Below are 18,395 nucleotides of genomic sequence, written 5' to 3' on the forward strand. Positions count from 1 at the left end.
CTAGACGATCCAGCGCCTTCAGATCTACAATGTAGGTCCCCAGCTAGCTCCAGCATCCAGGACCAGATCTTGACCTCGCCTGCAAACGAGTCTGACGAGCAGCTCTCACCAAAACTTCTGTCAATGAGCCGCGGACGCGGTGGCGGAGCTGATGTTGTTTCAGGACCGATCGCGGATCGGAGAATACAACGTCGTCACCAAGCACTGCATGCATGCAACCTGTCATTTGGCTGCTTCTGACTCTGAGATCGACGTCTGGACTGCTATTATTTTTAGGGTCGCGTGTGTACATGTATCCTAACGTTAGTCATGTACGTACATTTGCATGCACAATCAAAAAAAATGTTGCGGTCGGGTGAAAAAAGACGGTCGGTCGGGTGACCCGAAACAACGTTAATTCTGGGTGGCCTAACGTTAGTTTGTTATCGGTAGTGTGAATGTCCTTCACGGTTTATCGGCATTCACGGTTTGACGGGGTTCACGGTAGTCTGAACGCGCCCTAAGCTACAGTCATTACAGGACTGTACTTGTCCGCGACCCAGCTATGCCTGTGCCTGTCACACTCACAGTGTGGTGTGGTCCGTGTGGATACCGGTAGTGCGCACGCAGACCTTCGGCTTCGACGATCACAACTGACACAAGACACAAGACGAGTGAGGGCAATTATGAATACAATCATCTCGTTCAATGCACCAATCGAGTTGGGTACATGTAGATCATGTAAAATCTACCTTCTTCTTACATTCTTACATTCCGAATTGACCAGATTAGCAAGGTCACTAACCCCCCGCCATGAGAGGAATATGCAAGACTCCCCAAGATCAAAGATCAAGACGGCAAGAGTGTAACTATACAAAACCTCGAGAGCTACATGTAGGCCTTTGCGGATAATGCCGGCAGAAAAATTGGCAGAATTCGGTACTTTTTCTGGTAAGTAATACTAATAGTGTCATGCATGTTTGGTATGTGGATAAAGAAATGGAGCAGAATTCGAAGAACTGCCCGCCATAAGGTTTGTATGGTTCTGCCAATTTCGGTGACTAGCCCTTTCCCAAAGGTGCTCTTTTAATTCGCACTTAGTGCTTTTCGCGTCCCTCAAAATATGCTGAAAAAGTGCTCTTTTTTCAGTGGAAACAGGCAAAAAGTGCTCTTTTTTCAGTGAAGCATAGCCATGAAAGGCCCATGATACATGTTCAGATATGAACCCAAGGCCAAGCTGAGAAATGAATACGCACTCTTCGAAAGGCAAAACAGGAAGTAAAACTCAAAAAAACCCACTTTTTACAGCATTGTGTACACCGGGTACAAGGTTCACCAACTTGTTGCCCCCCCCCAGAAAAAAGCGGCGTGCCAAGGCCCATCGAGCACTTGGAAACTGTGATCGCATGCATGAGCAAACAGATTTTAGCACTTTTTCAGCTAAAAAAAGGTCAAAAGGGGCGATATTCACCAAAAAACGCAATAAGGGGCGAAAGAAACGGGCTTTTCCAAAAGGGCCAAAAAGGGCGAAAAAAGGGCGAGCACCTTTGGGAAAGGGCTATCGGTGACTGCTTTTCGAGCAGAATCTTATTATTATTATTATTATTATTATTTATTCATATTTTACTAGGGCAGTCCCCACAGACCTATGGTCTTCTTACAGGGTGCCCTAGAATCTGCCACCTTTTCGAGCATTATCCGCCAATGCCTACCTCTCGAGCCCAGCTGGCTGTGTAGCGGGTACATACATGTAATCATGGCAATTTGTCAAAGGCTGGGGAATTGTATTGTATTCTTTATTTTTACTTCGCAAAGTCAAACGGGGTCATTGCCTAATAATATGATGGCGAATTGAATGGTGAAGCAGGGAAGCTGCGCCCCCCCCCCCCCCCGTTTGTACTACTGCCTCAGTGCTTAGAGACCTTTCAGTTTGCGAAAGCTTCTTTTTTTCTCCAGAAAAACCATCTATAATTAGCCCTTGGCGGTTTATGCCGGCATAATATTTGGCATAATCTTGGGATTTCGTCAAATTATTATGCTCCGGCATAATATACGGATTCCAACGTGTAAGGTCGGCATAATCTTTCGGTTTAGACAAAAATAATAGGGCATGGCCGTGTGTGTATGCGTGGTTTCTCATTCCTCTATGTACAGCGTGAATACATAGTGGAACCGAGCATAATTCAGCATAATTCAGCATATTTGTTGGCATAATTGTGGCATAATCAAAAGCATAATTTGACGATTGGCCGAGCATAGTCCGCCAATGGCTACCTATCATCTGTCCAAGTCCAAATTTCAATGCATTTTACGTTATCCAGCATCATAACAAAAAAACAATGAAGGCAAAGAAAAACAGAGCCTAAAGTTTACTGTGAACTATCACAGCTGAACAGAAACAGCAACAGGCTGTGCTGCGATTTTGATCCTGAAACCACCAGTGCAATGACATGGACAAGAACTAGGACAAGCAAATAATAATTAGCTTCTCCACAGCTGAGACTTTCAGCTCGTGCTTGTCTTGGTTGCGCTCACCTTCCCCTCCTGTGTTTCATAATAACTCAGAACCTTTCAAGTAACACACGTTAGTTGGAAGGCTGTTGGAGTGCGCACCCAAGATGTGCTAACGTTAGAGCTGATAGTGATAGCCAGTTCAAGTAGTTGTAGAACCGACAGTAGTTCTACTGTCGGTCGACCAGTTTTGTGCGATATTATCGCATGGGATATTATCGCATGAGCTGATTGTCAAGTAACTGGTGGTGTCAGTGGACATTACAGCGTAAGTCTTGTACAAGTAGTTCCTTGGTCCTTTTCTAATAATTATTCGAAAGCCAAAAATAAAACGAGCGCGATGCTGCCACAGATCACGGCAAGGAAACGGTGCCAAGCCCGACCCTCCACCATCGCCAACTCATGTAAGTGTGAACTGGACGATGACGGGCCGACCGAGTCGCCCTGACGTGACACGCGCACACACCTTTGAATGCAGCGCGCGGAAGCTATGCTGGTGGCGTGGGCTTGACATGCACCCACGTGTATCACAGCTTGAGGGCAGAGGGAGTCGTGTACAGTATAAACCGGTTTATATACGACTGCCTGCTTGAGGAGGGCCACACGTCTAATCACTATAATTATATTATAATATGTCCGAAAGCAGCGCCGATGGTGACGAAATCACTTGAATCAGTACCGGTATATCCACTGTAGCAACAACAGTCGGTATCAGTAGCTCCCTGTCTTCCGGCTCGGTGCGTGTTTGGCAGGGCCAATAGCCTATGCTCCTGTCCTGATCCGACAATGCCAAACCTGGACGCCGTTGCCGTAGCGGGTCTTCTTCGTGCTGGCGGCGAGAATGTCCCATTACCTCAACTTCTCGAGGACCCAGAGTTGCTGGCAGTCACGAACAAAGTGACCACGAAACTCGACGAGGATTTCTTCCGCCGACGCCCTCACTTGTTTTCGTGTTCGCCGATATCATCCGGCACTGACAGCATCTTGTCCCTAAGCCTGCCGGAGACGAACAATAGCTTCAATTCTCTTGAGCAAGCCTGTGTGACCACACTGCAGCGACGCAAGGGCTTCAAGTCGGTGTTAGGGTCGCTCCTCTGCGGCAAGAGTCTGCAACAACATGTCAGCGACAGCACAGCGGGGGATATTCGAATATCCAAGGCGTTCTTCAAGGCCCGGCCCGACATGTTCGAGGTCATTGAACGCGGCTCGACAGTTGAAGTACTGCTAGCACAGAAATATCGACAGAAGCTCGTGAGTGCCGCTAGCAGCATGACTAGTGACCGGGATAGTGACGGCGAGTATGAGACTGAGGAACAGCCCGCCCAAGACCTACCCGTACCCACGCATTGCAGCCAAGCAGCAGTGAGTGTCAAGCGCGACGAGACAGAAACGGGTGCGTCTCGCGGAACGCCATTGGGCGACGATGAAATGGCTGCCGCATGGCAAGAAGAACTAGCAGGGGCTGATGAGTTACATGACAACAACAATGGTGATGATACGCGTGATGACGACGATCATACAAACAGTAATAATATCCGTGCTGCCAATGTCACACCACAGGACATGTCCTGGAGCTGTCAGCTTCAAAGCAGAGTGACCAGTTCAATAGACCACCATCAGTACCCGTCCTGTCAGCAGCCACAAGCCACTGCAGTGGAATCGTCAGTGCATCAGCCACACGCCACTGCAGCAGAATCACCAGTGGATCAGCCGCAGGCCACTGCAGCAGAATCCTCAATGCATCAGCCCCAAGCCACTGCAGCTGAATCATCAGTGGATCAGCTGCAAGCTACTGCAGTGGAATCACCAGTGGATCAGCTGCAAGCCACTCCAATGGAATCACCAGTGCATCAGCCACAAGCTACTGCAGCAGAATCACCAGTGGATCAGCCACGAGCCACTGCAGGGGAATCATCAGTGGATCAGCCACAAGCCACTGCAGCAGAATCACCAGTGGATCAGCCGCAAGCCACTCCAGCGGAATCACCAGTGGATCAGCCGCAAGCCACTCCAGCGATATCGTCAGTGGATCAGCCGCAAGCCACTGCAGCGGAATCGTCAGTGGATCAGCCGCAAGCCACTGCAGCGGAATCGTCGGAGTCGTCAGTGGATCAGCCGCAAGCCTCTGCAGTGGAATCGTCAGTGGATCAGCCGCAAGCCACTCCAGCGGAATCGCCAGTGGATCAGCGGAAAGCCGCTCCAGCGGAATCGTCAGTGGATCAGCCGCAAGCCGCTCCAGCGGAATCGTCAGTGGATCAGCCGCAAGCCACTGCAGCGGAATCGTCAGTGGATCAGCCGCAAGCCACTGCAGCGGAAGCACCAGTGGATCAGCCGCAAGCCACTGCAGGGGAATCGCCAGTGGATCAGCCGCAAGCCACTGCAGCGGAATCGTCAGTGCATCAGCCAAACGCCACTGCAGCCGAATCACCAGTGGATCAGCCGCAGGCCACTGCAGTGGAATCGTCAGTGCATCAGCCGCAAGCCACTGCAGCGGAATTGTCAATGGATCAGCCGCAAGCTACTGCAGCGGAATCAGCCATGGATCAGCCGCAAGCCACTGCAACGGAATTGTCAGTGGATCAGCCGCAAGGTACTGCAGGGGAATCATCAGTGGATCAGGTGCAAGCTACTGCAGCGCAATCACCAGTGGATCAGGCGCAAGCTACTGCAGCGGAATCACCAGTGGATCAGGCGCAAGCTACTGCAGCGGAATCACCAGTGGATCAGGCGCTAGCTACTGCAGTGGAATCACCAGTGGATCAGCCGCAAGCTACTGCAGCGGAATCACCAGTGGATCAGCTGCAAGCTACTTTAGCCGAATCACCAGTGGATCAGGCGCAAGCTACTGCAGCAGAATCGCCAGTGGATCAGCCGCAAGCTACTGCAGCAGAATCGCCAGTGGATCAGCCGCAAGCTACTGCAGCAGAATCACCAGTGGATCAGCCACAAGCCACTGCAGGGGAATCGTCAGTGGATCAGGCGCAAGGTACTGCAGCAGAATCACCAGTGGATCAGGCGCAAGCTACTGCAGTGGAATCACCAGTGGATCAGGCGCAAGCTACTGCAGCAGAATCACCAGTGGATCAGCCACAAGCCACTGCAGGGGAATCGTCAGTGGATCAGGCGCAAGGTACTGCAGCGGAATCACCAGTGGATCAGGCGCAAGCTGCTGCAGTGGAATCGTCGGAGTCGTCAGTGGATCAGCCGCAAGCCTCTGCAGTGGAATCGTCAGTGGATCAGCCGCAAGCCACTCCAGCGGAATCGCCAGTGGATCAGCGGAAAGCCGCTCCAGCGGAATCGTCAGTGGATCAGCCGCAAGCCGCTCCAGCGGAATCGTCAGTGGATCAGCCGCAAGCCACTGCAGCGGAATCGTCAGTGGATCAGCCGCAAGCCACTGCAGCGGAAGCACCAGTGGATCAGCCGCAAGCCACTGCAGGGGAATCGCCAGTGGATCAGCCGCAAGCCACTGCAGCGGAATCGTCAGTGCATCAGCCAAACGCCACTGCAGCCGAATCACCAGTGGATCAGCCGCAGGCCACTGCAGTGGAATCGTCAGTGCATCAGCCGCAAGCCACTGCAGCGGAATTGTCAATGGATCAGCCGCAAGCTACTGCAGCGGAATCAGCCATGGATCAGCCGCAAGCCACTGCAACGGAATTGTCAGTGGATCAGCCGCAAGGTACTGCAGGGGAATCATCAGTGGATCAGGTGCAAGCTACTGCAGCGCAATCACCAGTGGATCAGGCGCAAGCTACTGCAGCGGAATCACCAGTGGATCAGGCGCAAGCTACTGCAGCGGAATCACCAGTGGATCAGGCGCTAGCTACTGCAGTGGAATCACCAGTGGATCAGCCGCAAGCTACTGCAGCGGAATCACCAGTGGATCAGCTGCAAGCTACTTTAGCCGAATCACCAGTGGATCAGGCGCAAGCTACTGCAGCAGAATCGCCAGTGGATCAGCCGCAAGCTACTGCAGCAGAATCGCCAGTGGATCAGCCGCAAGCTACTGCAGCAGAATCACCAGTGGATCAGCCACAAGCCACTGCAGGGGAATCGTCAGTGGATCAGGCGCAAGGTACTGCAGCGGAATCACCAGTGGATCAGGCGCAAGCTACTGCAGTGGAATCACCAGTGGATCAGGCGCAAGCTACTGCAGCAGAATCACCAGTGGATCAGCCACAGGCCACTGCAGGGGAATCGTCAGTGGATCAGGCGCAAGGTACTGCAGCGGAATCACCAGTGGATCAGGCGCAAGCTGCTGCAGTGGAATCACCAGTGGATCAGGCGCAAGCTACGGCAGCGGAATCACCAGTGAATCAGGCGCAAGCTACTGGAGCGGAATCACCAGTGGATCAGCCACAAGCCACTGCAGGGAAATCGTCAGTGGATCAGCCGCAAGCCACTGCAGCGGAATCACCAGTGGATCAGCCACAAGCCACTGCAGGGGAATCGTCAGTGGATCAGCTGAAAGCCACTCCAGGGGAATCGTCAGTGGATCAGCCGCAAGCCATTGCAGCAGAATCACCAGTGTATCAGCCGCAAGCCACTGCAGGGGAATTACCAGTGGAGCAGCCGCAAGCCACTCCAGCGGAATCGCCAGTGGATCAGCCGCAAGCCACTCCAGCGGAATCGTCAGTGCATCAGCCGCAAGCCACTGCTACGGAATCACCAGAGAATCAGCTACAAGCTACTGCAACGGAATCACCAGTGGATCCGCCACAAGCCACTGCAGGGGAATCGCCAGTGGATCAGCTGCAAGCCACTGCAGCGGAATCGTCAGTGCATCAGCCGCAAGCCACTGCAGCAGAATTGTCAGTGGATCAGCCGCAAGCTACTGCAGCTGAATCACCCGTGGATCAGCCGCAAGCCACTGCAACGGAATTTTCAGTGGATCAGGCGCAAGCTACTGCAGCAGAATCACCAGTGGATCAGCCACAAGCCACTGCAGGGGAATCGTCAGTGGATCAGGCGCAAGGTACTGCAGCGGAATCACCAGTGGATCAGGCGCAAGCTACTGCAGTGGAATCACCAGTGGATCAGGCGCAAGCTACTGCAGCAGAATCACCAGTGGATCAGCCACAAGGTACTGCAGCGGAATCACCAGTGGATCAGGCACAAGGTACTGCAGCGGAATCACCAGTGGATCAGGTGCAAGCTACTGCAGCGGAATCACCAGTGGATCAGGCGCAAGCTACTGCAGCGGAATCGCCAGTGGATCAGCCGCAAGCTACTGCAGGAGAATCACCAGTGGATCAGCTACAAGCCACTGCAGGGGAATCGTCAGTGGATCAGCCGCAAGGTACTGCAGCGGAATTATCAGTGGATCAGGCACAAGCTACTGCAGCGGAATCACCAGTGGATCAGGCGCAAGCTACTGCAGCGGAATTACCAGTGGATCAGGCGCAAGCTACTGCTGCGGAATCACCAGTGGATCAGCCGCAAGCCACTGCAGGGAAATCGTCAGTGGATCAGCCGCAAGCCACTGCAGGGAAATCACCAGTGGATCAGTCGCAAGTCACTCCAGCGGAATCACCAGTGGATCAGGCACAAGCCACTGCAGGGGAATCGTCAGTGGATCAGCTGAAAGCCACTCCAGGGGAATCGTCAGTAGATCAGCCGCAAGCCACTCCAGTGGAATCGTCAGTGTATGAGGCGCAAGCCACTACAGCGCAATCGTCAGTGCATCAGCCGCAACCCACAGCAGCGGAATCACCAGTGGATCAGCCGCAAGCTACTGCAACGGAAACATCAGTGGATCAGCCGCAAGCCACTGCAGCGGCATCGTCAGTGTATCAGACGCAAGCCACAGCAGCAGAATCACCAGTGGATCAGCCGCAAGCTACTGCAACGGATTCGCCAGTGCATCAGGCGCAAGCCACCGCAGGGGAATCGTCAGTGGATCAGCCGCAAGCCACAGCAGCTGCATCGACAGTGCATTGGCAGCAACAAACCACAGCAGCGGGATTGTCAGCACAGCAGCAGAAGCAGCAACGGCAGCATTACCCATCTGCCTCTCCACTGGGTGTCTTGCAGAACTTAAAGCATTCCTCAGAGGAGCACGGCGTTGCATCACGTGGCCGCGGTGCTCTCGACCACACCAAGGCACACCCGCGGCCCCCGCATGTGCTCGGCAAGCAGCCACCGCCGCTGCTGGGCACGCAGCCTTCTCCGGGGTTGGGCCAGCCCCCTCCAAAAGGGCGGGGCACAACGCTTTCGCCGGGGTTGGGCAAGCAGCCTTCCCCGGGACTGGGCAAGCACCCCCCTCCACCGGGGCTGGGCACTCGGCCTCCCCCGGGGCTAGGCAAGCAGCCAAGTGTACCGTTGCTGGACACGCCGCCATACGCAGCAGCAACAGCAGCAAGACCAGACGGTGGACATACGGCGCCGCCACCGCCGCTCCACGTGAATTCATCGGGGGGCCATCGGCAAGCAGGTCAGTTTGCAGCCAGCAGCCACTGTTCCAGCAAGTGGCAAACTCCTGCAGTGCTGACATCTGTGCCAGCTACTCAGGATACGTCGTCACTGGGTCTCAGGCAGAGCGAACCATTGCCTTTACCACGCGAGGCTAGTAATCAAATGCCGCTCGACCTACCTCCAATTGCAGAAGGAAGGAGCATCAGGGCAGTCAGGATTCCAACTGCGGAATGTGAGAACACAAAGCCAGTCCAGGCTCCAACTGGTAAACGGGGCCCTGGCCCCGTCGCCCCTGTAGCCCTGACCGACGAGCAGCTGGACCAGGCCCGGATACTGCTCTTTTACCAGTCGCCAAACCTGGCGGTAGCACTGCAACAGAAGCGGTTCGTGGGCGGCTTAACCGGGCTCCTGGCAGACTCGCTCCAATTGGAATGCCTGGACAGTGAGTTTGCGGAGCTGCTGCTGCGTGAGACCAACACGACTCCGTGCGTGGAGGTCGACCCCAGTGAAACTAGCCCAGGAGAAAAGTGCACTGTACGGGTCATGGTGGGGGGCAGGTGTTATGGTCAGTCTCATGGCTTTTTGATGCTAGCACGCCTTGAAGCAATATTAGATGCTGCCGCTCATCTAGCGCTGAAACACTGATTGCAGTGCAAATTTTATGTGCTTTCCAGGTAGCCCAAACCCTGGGCGCTTGGTCGAGCTTACGTCAGTGTCATCTCTCTCTCTCTCTCTCTCTCTCTCTCTCTCTCTCTCTCTCTCTCTCTCTCTCTCTCTCTCTCTCTCTCTCTCTCTCTCTCTCTCTCTCTCTCTCTCTCTCTCTCTCTCTCTCTCTCTCTCTCTCTCTCTCTCTCTCTCTCTCTCTCTCCTCTCTCTCTCTCTCTCCTCTCTCTCTCTCTCTCCTCTCTCTCTCTCTCTCTCCTCTCTCTCTCTCTCTCCTCTCTCCTCTCCCCCCTCTCTCTCTCTCTCTCTCTCTCTCTCTCTCTCTCTCTCTCTCTCTCTCTCTCTCTCTCTCTCTCTCTCTCTCTCTCTCTCTCTTTCAGTCTGAGCACGGAGCCTTGTTCCAATGTTATCACCGGGTGTTTGTTAGTTTGGGTCTCGTATACTGCCCTTGCTACTTCAGCTCACATGACTACTGCTCACATGCCTACTGCTCACATGCCTACTGCTCACATGACTACTGCTCACATGACTACTGCTCACATGACTACTGCTCACATGACTACTGCTCACATGACTATTGCTCACATGACTGCTGGAGTACTGCGTCAATTCAAGCCCGGTCCTTGTCATATCTAACTGCTATGTTTCTCCTCTCACTCCTCGTGTCTATTTATGAGTCTACTTTTCTGTTGTCGTTGTCGTTGTTGTTGTTGTTATTGTTGTTGTTGTCGTTGTTGTCGTGCTTGTTGTGGTTGTTGAGGTGGTGGTGGTCGTCGTCGTTGTAGTTTGTTTGTATATTTGTTTGTTTTGCACAGAGCCACCGTTTCCTATTACACTCAGACAAGCATAGGGCAAGCTATTTTACACTTCTATTATTCAACTTCAGCCACTACATTTTACCCCTAGCACTGTGCTGGCCAAAATTGGTGTCTGTGCCATGTGACATATTCGGAAGATGTTATTCTACTACTGCTAGATCCTGCACATTGTAGAAAGTGCCTTTTGTATTTTAGACACTTGATTTTAAATTATTTTAGCTTCGTTGTGCTGGCACCATGTGTGTGCAGCGTCTTGCTCTCACTGTGAACTGTCTGGATTTGTCTATAGTCCTGGTTGTGTTACTCATAGATCCATGTTGCTACGGTAACTTTGTTATACTGCTGTGGGCATGGAAATGCGCTTGAATGACTTGGGAGGCCGGCACCCTCAGTGCGTACTGAACGTTGCCTGCAGTGCATGTCTTGATCGTATGCGCACTCACGGCTGCATGGCCCAGCGCCCTGGGGCGCTTGAACTCCGACCGGATGTCCATGCCCACGACAGGTGAGAAAGCTTAGTGCCTTGGCCTTCTTGTTGGTGAAGCATGGCCATGATTGGTATTATTGAATTGCAGCAAAGAGACCACTGGCTTTGATGATGATGTAGGGTTTTCTGTGCTACGAACCATCGTGTACTCAACAATGCTCTGCCAACCGATCCCAGCAGTGTGTCACAACCACAGATGCACATGCACACACACACACACACACACACACACACACACACACACACACACACACACACACACACATGCACGCAACGCACACACACATGCACGCAACGCACACACACTTCAACCAGGGACGGATCTGGTAGAGAACATGACAGTGTCATCACCATTGCTACAGCAGTCCGGAAGGGTTATGGACTATAAAACGTACTGTGGTCTAGACTAGAGAATGTCAAAAACAATACTACTAGCACAAGCATTGTTGATAGGAAGCAGGGAGTCGGAAAATACCGGTATTTTACGACTCCCTGCTAGTAAGAATACATTGTACCTAAACTACTGAGTAAGAAAACTGCCGCTAAAATAACAAACGGACCCAGGTATAGGTAGGGCTGTGGAAAGCTATAAGAAGTTGAAATTAGTTAGCATCAGCTAGTAGCCATTTTACTACTCCCGGTTACCATAGTGACGCTAGGAGTCTAGTGGAGAGGGTTTAAAAAAAAAGATGGTAGTTTACGGGGCTAAAGTAAAAAGGAATTTAAAAAAGGAGGAAGTAAATGCATTGTGTAGGCTAAAATGTAACTGAATTACTCACACCCATGATTTCATCTGCTCTGAAATGGGACTATTGGTGTGTGTGTGTGTGTGTGTGTGTGTGTGTGTGTGTGTGTGTGTGTGTGTGTGTGTGTGTGTGTGTGTGTGTGTGTGTGTGTGTGAGAGAGAGAGAGAGAGAGAGAGAGAGAGAGAGAGAGAGAAAGAGAGAGAGATGGTGACGCAGCCGTTCAAACGCCTTGAGCTGCATCGCGCCAGCAATGCAAAGGGCCACGGCCGTTTAGGAATGCCACTGAGGACTGAGAATAAAGCTAGATAGAACTGGCAGCAAAAAAATGAAGAGAAAAAGGGAATGCATGTAAAAGGGCGGAAATGCACCAAAATGTTAATCCAGTACTTTATATAACATTGCTCGCCGCTAGCAATACAAGCACTCTAAAGTAATATCATTGCAATACACATCAAAGAAGCAAAAATATTAAAATTACAATATCACGCCTGAGCTGCTGGTACCTGCTGATAATCTTGCACTATGTTCCACTAGACACATGGAATTTTTCCAAACTAATGATGTATGCCATGGCGATATGAGACAAACAATGATGAAATTCTTAACGACGGATGAGTGCGGGAATGCATGTGCGTACAAGTATTCTTGCCTAAAATGCAGAAGGCTGAAATTCTGTGCGTGCCCTGCCGCACCTAAATTCTTCCCACGGATGTTGTTTAAAACTCTTACTAGCATGCCGGAATAGTTTTCAGTTGTATGACGGGGTGCCGCTGCATGGCAGCTTTGAATGACAATGAGTGAATTCTGCAAACACATGCATGCACACACACACACACACACACACACACACACACACACACACACACACACACACACGCGCACAGACGCAAAGAAGGTGAAAAAAAAAGCAAAGCATGAAGAAAACAATTGACTGGTATTGGGGCCAAGGCCGGTTACTGCTAGAAATCCTTTTTATTAATTAGATGGAAAGATACAGAATACAATTCTCTTCTTTGCTTGAAACGGTTTACTTGACGCCTGAATGAGATGTAACAACTTGCCAGGATTTTCCATCTATTTAGGAAGGCACAGCAGGCATAGTGGGTTGGTCAAACAGGCAGGCATAGTGGGTTGGTCAAAGACCATGATTGAGATACGAGAGGTACCTGGTTCAAGTCCTGCCTGGGAGCGGTTTTTCCAGCCGTGCTGCTACCCACAGTCAACTGGGAACTTGTGGCCAGGCACAAGGGGTACATGGATGCAGCTAATGGGGTCGTTTTCGGCACTTGTGCCAGTGGTTGTGAGACTTGCCCACTCACCCCCACCGTTAGGCGCTGCATCTGCCGCTAGGGTTTATCGGGTGTTAGCGGCCGTCGTGAGTTCCCTTCGGGAACGGATACGATAATTTACTTTTTATTTTTTTAGGAAGGCACAAGTTAAAGGGATTTCCCGTCAATGCAGTCCAAAATCTTGAACGGATGGAGGGAACACGCAACACATGCACAAGGCTGCATGCAAGGTCGACCGGTCGCAGTACAGTGCTGCTGCAGGGTGCCAGAGAACTTCTCGCCCTCTTCAGAGTCGTAGCCAGGGTCGATCTTATTTCTCATGTCAATTACTTTCAACATCTAACTTCTCTGATGAGCTATGTATTAGCGAAACAGCTGTCTGAAGGAATACAAGCTATCAATATCGTCAACGGAAGTGTCCTCGCAGTGGTGATGGTTGTGTGCAGGAGGGTCTAGTCGGCTGAGAGTACAGTGTAGTGGTGGAGGTGATATCAACAATTACACTCATACCTCGTTTATCCGGGCAGTCCAGGACCGGGCACTGCCCGTGACTTTGAAATGTCCGTAACTCCGGATCACACACATGTTGATGGGGAAAGACCGTAAATATGGCTTGTGACGTGACGTCACTATTTCCACAAAATGTGACACAGAGTAGTAATATTTTCGACTGAAACTGGGCCAAAGGGTGCCTGTCTGGTAGACCTCAGTACCCGGGACTTCGGGGTCTGGATGATCACGGTATGAGTGTGACGTGTTGTGGGGCACTCGCGCACCGACCCTGTGACACCCTGTGAAATCACGCGAAACCCTGTGAAACCATGTGAAACCCTGCGAAACCATGTGAAACCCTGCGAAACCATGTGAAACCCTGTGAAACCATGTGAAACCCTGTGAAACCATGTGCTTGATGGAATCCTAACCTGTAAGTTCTTCAGCACATCGTTCCTCATCTCAGTACTGTATGGGGACGTGAAGCCAAGCTAGCAGTTCTCTGAAGACTTACCTATGTTGTTGCATGTGTGTTATGCCGGTGGGACTCCACCGCGTTCCGGTGCATCATCGAGACTTCTTGTCTGCTTCTTTCTCGGTTATCTCCACGTGAAGAAATAGCCGTGCATCCTTGACCGGTGTGCGCGATCGGTCTTCCAGCGATACTAGGTGATAGCCTGAAGGAAGGGAGTGAATGAGAGTGAGAGAGAGAGAGAGAGAGTGTGTGTGTGTGTGTGAGAGAGAGAGAGAGAGAGAGAGAGAGAGAGAGAGAGACACAGACACGGATTTAGCCACGCAAAGCATAGAAGACCGACCTGTCAGGTGAACAAATGTTTGTTACTGTTAGCCACGCAAAGGTAGTGTAAGGCAGAGTAATGCTCAGTATTACGTATTTTGACATTCTTCAGGATCTTGCTCTAAATGTACGAGATACACAAGCCAATGATTGATGTATAGCCTTATGCGCATACATGCCACATAACAACACCAATCTAAACACATGTGTACACGTACACACACACACTTATGTACACACGTACACACACACACGTACACACACACACAAGCACACACACACACACACGCACACACACACACACACGCACGCATGCACGCACGCACGCATGCACACACACACACACACATAGATAGTGGCATCCCTACTTACCATCCTTGATACAGCGGAAGTGGATGAAGTACTGGCCAAGGAAGTCCTTTCCGACCGTGTCTTTGTCATACACCTTGAACTCAAAGATACAGACATCAGGGAACCTGACCGTGAAATCCAGGGTCTCGCACCAAACCGGATTGATGGCTGCACATACAAACAAGCAACGGACAAAATATATACACACACGCACGCACACACGCATGCACGCACACACACATTCCATTGACAAACCAAATGATGCAGGCATGGCCCTTATGCGGTCAGTTTTCGACTCCTCTTTTGACATACAACCAAAGCAGAAAAGCCTTCGGAATAATCTTACTTCAAGTATTATGAATAATCTTATTATTTCTAAGTTGAACTCGGATGGTGAGCCATGCATATAATTATGATGAAGAAAGGAAAAGGACAACATGTTGGTTACGTTGGTGGACAGTTTGTCATAACTCATAACATTTTGTCCTTTTCCTTTCTTCATCATTATTATTTCTACCATCCCTTTCAAGAATATACCGAAAATGTCAGGATTTGGACGTTTCAACCCCCAACCCCCACCCATTGCCCCCTCCAGTGAGAAGTGGTTATGTGATTTGTTGATGTGTTAGTAGCAGGGAGTGGTCAGCAGTGCTTCGGTGGGTGAAAAAAGAAAACAGAATTAAGACCTCCGGATATGGGTCGACCTATAACTGGGGTAGGCTTTTTAAAAAAATATTTAAAAAATCCAACGGGTTCGACGGGTAGGCTTATTATAACTAGTAAAATACGGGTATCAGTCAACAAATATTCGGCGCATACCGTAGTGTCTTGTATTAAAGCCTATCTCATATAGAAGCCTGTTTTGAATAGAAACCTGATTTTCAAGATTCACTGTCGGCACATAAGCCTGGTTTTAGTGTTGACACACATAGAAATACCTGGTTTGAATAGAAGCCTGATGTGAATAGAAGCCTAGCCCTGACATCGGCTACTACAGGAATAAGCCCGGCTTTAACACGCGACATTACGGTACTTATTTTCGGATATTTTCGGCGGTTGACATTTTTGCCTAAAATTGGTTGCGGCCGAAATTTGGTTTTGCAAGGTTCAATGTGACAGTATACTAGTAGTATATAGGCAGCAGCAGTACAGGCTGAACTTTTTATTTGGCCGGAATGCGTTTTAGCCCTGGAAGGCCGAAATTCAAACGTGCCGAAAGTCTGTAGACTTCAGTATGTCGTCTGATGCTGGTCAGCCACGTACGCCAGAGGCTGCTGGTCAGCCACGTATGCCAGAGGCTGCTGGCCAGCCAAAAAATAGTCTGCTGTGTCCGCCCGTCTGCCACTTTGCCCCGTACATGCAACTACACATCCCTGTATGCGCACACTCCTGTACAAGTACAGAGCGGAGCTGCAAATCCTACTATAAAGCGCCATGTTTAACTCGGATGGTGAGCCAATTAAATTATGGTGAAAAAAAGGAGAACAAAATGTCCTGACTGTATATTAAAGATCTGGTTACGTTGGTGGACAGTTAGTCATAACTCGTAACATTTCGTCCTCCTTTTTTCACCATAAAGCGCCAAATTCGAGAAAATTAAATTCTCAGCTCAGTGCAATCAAAATGGTCTCCGGGCACCACGAGCCGAAATTTCACATTCAAAATCTCACTAGAAGCATTTCAACACTGGAACCCAAATACGGATTTAGACACACACAGTACGTAAAATGAATACTTGTTTGGCCATCCTCCGGAAAGTGATGAAATGGATTTGCCGGGTTTTGCATTCCAGCTCTCCAAATAATACAGTAAAACCTGTAGCTAACGACCACCCCTTGGGGCCAGAAAAAGCGGTCTTTAGTGGCAGGTGGTTTTTAGTGGCAGGTGGTCTTTACAGTCTGTTTCAAAAAGATTAGCAATCAAGTTTGGGTCTTAAAAAGTATGAAGATAAGGGAAATTTGGACAACAAAGTACATAAAACGGCTTGTTAGGACACGGCAAATTGTTCTGTGAAGGTTTCGGAACAATTGGACCAACCATCAAGGAGTTAGTATTTCGGCCAGGTTTCTGGCCTTTTCCCATGGTTTATAATTTGCCCTGGAAGCCAGTATCGATTTGTTATCAAAACCCACGATTTATCCCTTCCTTTTTGGCCTTGTGGTTATGAATGCTGTCTGCTGACCATGAAGTTGTGAGTTCAAATCCCAACAAATCTTCAAGTCAAACATTTTTTTCTTCATTTTTTCATTGTTTTGGTGATCACGCTGGTACAAGACAAAGAAGGTGGCTGCGCCAAACGACTTGTTGTTGGAGCTCGCGTTTCCTGCCGAACTGACTGACACTTGACTGGCTCACGCCATGTGAAGTTGTGAACACACACAACACTGAAACCGTGTGAGTGAACACGGAACTGGGAAGTCATTGCGCTGTAGCTACGTGTTGTTGAATACACCGGCACATCGATCGATCGATTTCTGTTTGAGAATTATTTTAGTATTTGAAGATCGCCAATTTATTTGAATTTAGGAGTCAACGCCGTCTTCTATCAGCTTTCACAGGCGTCTGCTTTTCTCAAAATGTCGTCGAAGTCACACAGATAGCTTTGCCACTTCAAGGCCTTGGGAATGAGTCTGTGTCGATGCCGTTTTCGTCACATCGTGAGAGTAAATAATTGCATCCGCGGCAGCTCAAAGAATCTATTTGGTCACAAAACGGACGCATCCCGCTCGTCAAAATTTACCACACTTTGAAGTTTCGACATGTCCTCTCTGACTCCATTATCGATACGAGGAAGAACTCGTTTGTTGTAAACCAGACGAACACAAAGTCATGTACGAGTACCGACGTCAGTGAGTTGCCATTTTTCATGCTTTCGCGCGGAATATTTCTTCGAGTTCACAGTGAGTTTTTCCAGGCAGCGTTCGAGCCGTCATACGGTAAGACGGCAAACTCCCCGGGCGATCGCCAGGATTGCTAATCTTTTTGAAACTGACTATAGTGGCAGGTGGTCTTTAGTGGCAGGTGGTCTTTAGTAAGGCTGTGTTTACATGAGGCGTTTCAACCCGGGTTGAGTTCGACCCGGGTCAGATTTCAACCCGCCTTGTGCACAAAGTGAATGGCGCGTTTACATGACGCATTGCGCTTGACCCGGGTTGAAATTTCGCCCCGGGTTGATTTCAACCCTCCCCCCAAGGGAATCAACCCGGGTCAAGAAAATCGTACAAACGTACTTCTGTGCGTATCTCGCGCCAGGTTTGAACAGCACTGCACATGCAAATTTCGCGCGAACGGATTCACGTGACTATACAGGATTCTAGAAGTGGACTTTTGGCGGCATATCAGTATTTGACCCAGGTCAACTGTCTTCATGTAGACGCTCACCTCTTTTGTCTATCATACAGACTTTCAACCCCGACTGAACTCGACCCGGGTTGAAATTTCTCATGTAAACACAGCCCTAGAGGTTTGCACCGCACACCCATAATTATATGAAGGTGAGACCGTCCGTGCCTGGCGAAGTGGTCTGTAGTACCAGGCTGGTCGCTAGTCACGGTGGTCTTTAGTTACAGGTTTTACTGTAGTACCAGGCTGGTCGCTAGTCACGGTGGTCTTTAGTTACAGGTTTTACTGTAGTACCAGGCTGGTCGCTAGTCACGGTGGTCTTTAGTTACAGGTTTTACTGTAGTACCAGGCTGGTCGCTAGTCACGGTGGTCTTTAGTTACAGGTTTTACTGTAGAACCAGGCTGGTCGCTAGTCACGGTGGTCTTTAGTACAGGTTTTACTGTAGTACCAGGCTGGTCGCTAGTCACGGTGGTCTTCAGTTACAGGTTTTACTGTAGTACCAGGCT

The 18,395-nt window shown here is 50.1% G+C and overlaps 2 protein-coding genes across 2 annotated transcripts in view; one reads left to right on the plus strand and one right to left on the minus strand.

The window, feature by feature from the left end:
- Positions 1-3,106: 3,106 nt before the first annotated feature.
- Positions 3,107-9,633, plus strand: LOC135811794 (microtubule-associated protein futsch-like). The gene has a single exon (XM_065325038.1). The coding sequence runs from the start codon at positions 3,277-3,279 to the stop codon at positions 9,547-9,549; it is 6,273 nt and encodes a 2,090-aa protein (XP_065181110.1). The 5' UTR covers positions 3,107-3,276; the 3' UTR covers positions 9,550-9,633.
- A 793-nt stretch (positions 9,634-10,426) lies between these two features.
- LOC135811798 (1-phosphatidylinositol 4,5-bisphosphate phosphodiesterase delta-4-like) overlaps positions 10,427-18,395 on the minus strand; it is a 31,376-nt gene continuing 23,407 nt past the window's right edge. The window contains exons 17-19 of the mRNA XM_065325043.1: positions 14,568-14,714; positions 13,914-14,076; positions 10,427-12,422 (exon numbers count right to left, since the gene is read on the minus strand). Coding sequence (XP_065181115.1) covers positions 13,967-14,076; positions 14,568-14,714 — 257 coding nt within the window. The 3' untranslated portion in view covers positions 10,427-12,422; positions 13,914-13,966. The remainder of the gene's footprint in view (positions 12,423-13,913; positions 14,077-14,567; positions 14,715-18,395) is intronic.

Source organism: Sycon ciliatum, chromosome 3, assembly GCF_964019385.1.
Source record: "Sycon ciliatum chromosome 3, ocSycCili1.1, whole genome shotgun sequence".
NCBI lineage: Eukaryota > Metazoa > Porifera > Calcarea > Leucosolenida > Sycettidae > Sycon > Sycon ciliatum.